The sequence below is a fragment of the Meriones unguiculatus genome (assembly GCF_030254825.1).
Source record: "Meriones unguiculatus strain TT.TT164.6M chromosome 13 unlocalized genomic scaffold, Bangor_MerUng_6.1 Chr13_unordered_Scaffold_41, whole genome shotgun sequence".
In the NCBI taxonomy this organism is placed as follows: domain Eukaryota; kingdom Metazoa; phylum Chordata; class Mammalia; order Rodentia; family Muridae; genus Meriones; species Meriones unguiculatus.
The window spans coordinates 142,157-148,156 of NW_026843650.1; the positions used below are offsets into that span (position 1 = coordinate 142,157).

The window sequence follows — 6,000 nt, forward strand, 5'->3', positions numbered from 1 at the left end:
ATAGGACAGGTGATAATGGGCCATAGAGAGAACAATACTACAATCTTGTCAGCACTTAGTTCTCTGCTGGCTCAGCAATCAGCATTTACTTATACTGACACACTTTCACAAAATATACACCAACATCAATTAACAGGTTCCTTAACTTCATTAGTAATTCTCACAAAATCACACTGCAGAAAATATAAGTTTTAGGAATATATAAATGTTTCTGTTTGTCACAGTTATCTTCGCAAATTTAGGATGGCACACAGTATAGGGAAATTTATTCATCCAGTCACTGTGTTAAAGCTCTGAGGTCTTGGAGTTTTCTACAAATACATGGAAAACCATCTTATAGAAGAAAGTATAGTGTAAGTGTGAGCCAGGTAACAAATGTTTTTACCATCACATGTATTTTCAAATATGCAAACCCTAGAGAGAAGGAGAACACTATGAATGTAAAAATAATGATGAAAATTTAAGATTTAATTCCTCTTTACATTTTACACCAAATTGTAAAACTAAGTGACGTGGACAAAAAGATTCATTAGTGTAATGAATGTGGTAAAGCTTTCATATGTGTCATTCATCTTTGCAGGTTTGAAAATAGTCATAGTGGAGAGAAAGCTTCTGAAGATACTCGATATGACGAAGTCTTTACATGTCACATTAGTCCCCACACATATAAAAGTATGCATATTGGTGAGGATCGCTATGAATGTAACCGAAATGGTAATGCCTTTGCACATAACAGTCACCTCCTAACACATAAAAGGACACATATTGGAGAGAAACCTTATGAATGTAACCAACGTGGTAAAGCCTGTGCACGTAACAGTAATCTAATACACGAAAAAAATCACAATGGAGAGAAACCTTATGAATGTAACGAATGTGGAAAAGCCTTTGCACGTAAAAGTACTCTCATAGTACATGAAAGAACTCACTCTGGAGAGAAACCTTATGAATGTAACCAATGTGGTAAAGCCTTTGCATGTAACAGTAGTCTCCAAATACATAAAAGAACTCACACTGGAGAGAAACCATATGAATGTAACAAATGTGGTAAAGCCTTTGCACGTAACAGTACTCTCCTAGTACATGAAAGAACTCACACTGGAGAGAAACCATATGAATGTAACCAATGTGGTAAAGCCTTTGCACATAACTGTCATCTGGTAGTACATAAAAGAACTCACACTGGAGAGAAACCTTATGAATGTAACCAATGCAGTAAAGCCTTTGCACGGAGCAGTCATCTGGTAGTACATAAAAGGACTCACCCTGAAGAGAAGCCTTATGAATGTATCCAATGTGGTAAGGCCTTTAAACATAACAGTAATCTCCTGATACATAAAAGAACTCACACTGGACAGAAATCTTATGAATGTAACCAATGCGGTAAGGCCTTTGCACGGAACAGTCATCTGGTAGCACATAAAAGAACTCACACTGGAGACAAACCTTATGAATGTAACCAATGTGGTAAAGCCTTTAAACATAACAGTAGTCTCCTGCTACATAAAAGCACTCACACTGGACAGAAACCTTATGAATGTAACCAATGTGGTAAAGCCTTTGCACGGAACAGTCATCTGGTAGTACATAAAAGAACTCACACTGGAGAGAAACCTTATGAATGCAACCAATGTGCTAAAGCCTTTGCATGTTACAGTGCTCTCCTAAAACATAAAAAAACTCACACCTGAGAGAAACCTTATGAATATAACGAAAGTTGCAAAGACTTTGCATGTAACAGTAATTTCCTAATACAGAAAAGAACTCCCACTGGATATAAACCTTATGAATGTAACCAATGTGGTAAAGTCTTTGCACAGAATAGTCATCTGGAAGTACCTAAAAGAACTTACATTGGAGAGAAATCTTATGAATGTACCTCATATGATAAAGTGTATGCATTTCAGAGTAGTCTCTGAAAACCTAAAAGAACACAACTTGAAGAAAAAAACCTTATGAATGTAATCTGTTTGGCATCATCTTTGTACAACACAGTCATCTCCTACTACATAAAAATGCATGTTGCAGAAAATTCTTATGAAAATAACCAATGTCATAAAAGCTTTTCATGTAAGAGTCATCTTGAACAAGAACACTTACTGGAGTGAAACCCTATGACTGTAATCAATGTGTTAAAGCCTTTGCATGTCATAATAATCTCCATGTACATAGAAGAATACACACTGGAGGAAAACTATGAATTTAACTAATGTGATAAAGCTTCTTGACGTAATAGTAATATCATATGACAGAAAGAACATATACTGGAGAGAAACCTTATGAATGTAACCAATGTTCTAAAAGTTGCTCTTCACACTCATCTTCAAAGTCATGAAAGAATTCATATTGGACTGAAAGACTATGAGTGCATTTAGCATGGTGAAGCTCTTCCACATTTGTATAGTCATCATCATTAAAGAATTCATACTGCAGAGACATTAATGAATGTTTTAAAATGTGAGGGCTTTGCATATATCTATATTTTTCATCATTATAAAGGTTTCATAATGGAGAGGAATTCCAAGAAAAAACATTTTTAAGAGGTGCAGCTGAGAGGCACTGTGGTTATGTGGACTAGATATGCAAAATATTTCAAGTGTTTCACATCTTTCTTCTTCACATGTTCTCTTTACAAAATAATTAGAACCCTGTGTCTCTCCACACCCCTGCCCTGTGGATCTTCTGTACTTTCTCCTGCCTTCTTTGATTTCTTTTGTTTTCAACCCATTAAGAATTTCTTGTAATGGAGACTTAAAAAATGAAATAAAATGAATTTTCAAATCTTTTTTCAATCTGCTATTTTATCTGTGTACCTTCCTTGTGAAAAGAACCCAGTAATGTGCCATCAGGCCTGGCTCAGATTTTTTGTTTTATTATTATTATTATGGTTTTTTTTGAGACAGGGTTTCTCTATATAGCCCTGGCTATTCAGTCCTTTCTTCTACAGACATCCACCTGCCTCTGCCTCCCAAGTGCTGCGATTAAGGGTGTGTGCCACCATACTTGGCAGGACTCTCTTATAGCCTGGTTGAAGTCATATTTTGTGACTTAGGAAATGTCCAGATAAGTGAGTGTGAAGAGCTGGCCAGGGGAGCCTAGGAGAACTGTCATCAGAGACTAGAGAGACTTCCTCCAGAAAATGATGGGAATAGATGTAGATTCCCACAAACAAATGCAAGGTACAAGTGTGGAGTTCTTGAGGAAGGGAAGAATCAAAGGAACCAGGGGTATCAGAGATACCATGAGAACACTGACCACAAAATCAGCTGTCTATGACTCATCCGTGTTAGCACAGATGAGGCCTGGAGGACTCTTCGGGAAGACTTTTTGCACGTGTAGGGAGGGATTAGAGGAGTGTCAGTGGGAGGTGTCAAGAAATCAGGTGACAGAGAAGGGAAGAAGCCAGAGAGGAAGAACCAGAGGGGGTCACATGATGTGAGTGGAGCCAGGAAGGGGCCAGAAGTATCACATGAGAGGTTGGATTGGCCAGGGAGATTAGGGGTGGAGCTGAAGACCCACCTGACATGCAAGGGGCTGGGGGAGGGCCAAGGATGCGGCCAGCGTTTCAAGTGTCACAACCTCCTAAATAGTGATATAATGTACTGTGTAATATTCTATATTATTTTCTGCCTTTTGTCTCAGGTCTCAGGTGTTGAGTCCTGATGTCTCCTTGTTGGGTCACAGGCAGCTGAAGTATGTCTAAGCTACTGCTACAAGACATGATGATGGCATTGACTACTACATAAGGATAACAGAGGGGCCAAGGATTAGGGCTTAGGGCTTAAGCCTGAGGCTTCAGGGCTCAGGCATCAGTGACTAGTGATCAGGAGTTAAAATTGTGTTTATAGGGTCTGATCTAGGCCCCTCATTCACTTTCATCTCTAAATGATCCACATTCATAAGACCTGGGTCTGCTCCTCTCGAATCTACATATCTCAGGAAACTTTCTTCTTGGATTATTACCAGAAAAAATAAATTATCTTTAGGGACCATTTGTCAACAGTCCTTTAGGAAATGAGCTGATCTTACCCAATCAGAACAATGTACATTTTGAACATACAAATCTTTTGAAATTGTTTGTTCAACCACAACCAAATTGTTAGCTTTACACTTAATATCTATAGTAGTTTTAAGGCATTCAGAAAAAGGTGCAGATGTAGAGCTTGAAGGTCTAATAGCCCTTTTCCATTCAGCATTCACACACTCATCAGCTAAAGGTACAAGTAAATTTCTCTAGCTTCTGGATCTGATATTGCTCTATCTAAATCCCAAGTAAATCTTTGTAAAAAGTCAGTGAAAGATTTGTGTGAACTCTGGTTTACCTTTCTGAATGACTCAAAATATTTTTCTCGTTCTTCAGTCTTGCCCCAAGCATTTAAACTTATTGTACTACATTGTTCTGAGATGTCATCATTCAACATAATTAGTATTCCTTTTTTCCCTGCTGTTTTATTATTTTCATTTATTACAATTTATTTAATTTGTATCCCTGCTGTGGCCCCCTCCATCTTCTCCTCACAATCTTACCCTCCATTCCTCTTGACTCTATGTCCCTCCCTTACTCCACTGATAGCATAGGACCTCCTCCCCTTCCACCTGATCCTAGCCTGTCAGGTCTCATCAGGACTGGCTGCATAGGCTTTCTCTGTGACCTCACATGGCTGTATTCCTCTTTCCAATTTGTATTTTCTTTACGTTTATGTGCTATAAGCCCTAATGGTGCCTCTCTCTCAACTCCTCCCAATTTTTCCTTCCTCTTCTTCCCCTTCTCCTCCCCCTTTCTGCCCAGAAAAGGAGAGCTTCCCTCCCTCCCATATCAGCCCTGTGATTTATTAAAGTGTTCATTGTATATTTTCCATTTAAAGTACTTTTTATACTTATGCATGGACTTACATGTATTATAGCTATTTTATGTAGATAATTTATAGGATGTTTATGATGTTCACATGTGTTTATTGTTATTTCACACTCTTCCTTCTTTTACATTTATCCACCTTTGTATTTAGAGTACTTCCCCCATATTATCCAAATCAGATCAATTGCACCCTGCTTTTTGTACTGTAATGTACAAAATGCATTGCTTCCCCACCATGTTTCCTGGTTTCTACAGTTATTCCATGGTAAATACTCACATCTGAAGATTTTGAGTTAGCTGCCTCAGAGTATAGAGAATGAGTGATATTTGTCTTTCTGGATCTGTGTTACCTAAATCAATATAATTTTTCTAGTTTCATCTATTTATATGTATGACATATGTGTTCTGTATGTATTTCTATGTATGTTTGTGTGTATATGTATTTATATTTATGTCTGACTTATGTGTTTAGATGTTTCAGTTTCCTATCCATGAGAAGAGAATAGCAAGAAACATGGCTGATCAATTATTTCTGTAGTGATATATCAAGTACTTTGTGCATATGTCAAGGTATAAATCAGCTGGGTCGTATGGTACATTTATTATTACATATTTGAGAATTCTACACAATGATTTCTGCAATGGCTGAATCTGTTTAAAAGTTGCTCAACAAACTTAAGTTGTTTTACAGAGAAATGGTACCTATGGTCTGAGGAACCCTCTGTTGACCAAATGCTTAGCAACCACAATAAAATCTGAGTCCCATCTTCACCACTGCTTGAACTGAGGTATGGTGCTGCACACCTGGAATCCAAGCACCCAGGATTTAGAGGCAAGATGATTGGATCAAGGTCATTTTAGTTTATATGTGATTTTAAAAGACAATACAGATGGGAGATCCTGTCACACACACACACACACACACACAACTAGCCTTTCCCCCTCTCACTTTCCATTTTCTCTCTCTCTCTCTCTCTTTCTCTCTCTCTCTCTCTCTCTCTCTCTCTCTCTCTCTCTCTCTCTCTGTGTGTGTGTGTGTGTTTAGAGAGGAATGTGGGTCCTCACTTGGATCTGGTGTTACAGACCATTGGAAGTAGCCCAATGTGAATGCTGGAAACTAAATTCAGTTCCCCTGGCAGGACAGC

At 38.1% G+C, this 6,000-nt stretch overlaps 1 protein-coding gene across 1 annotated transcript in view; it reads left to right on the forward strand.

The window, feature by feature from the left end:
- Positions 1–2,743, forward strand: part of LOC110541937 (uncharacterized) — a 42,122-nt gene extending 39,379 nt beyond the window's left edge. Inside the window, exon 10 of the mRNA XM_060376453.1 lies at positions 581–2,743. Within this exon, the coding sequence (XP_060232436.1) occupies positions 581–1,691 (1,111 nt within the window). The 3' untranslated portion in view covers positions 1,692–2,743. The remainder of the gene's footprint in view (positions 1–580) is intronic.
- The last annotated feature ends 3,257 nt before the right edge of the window (positions 2,744–6,000 follow it).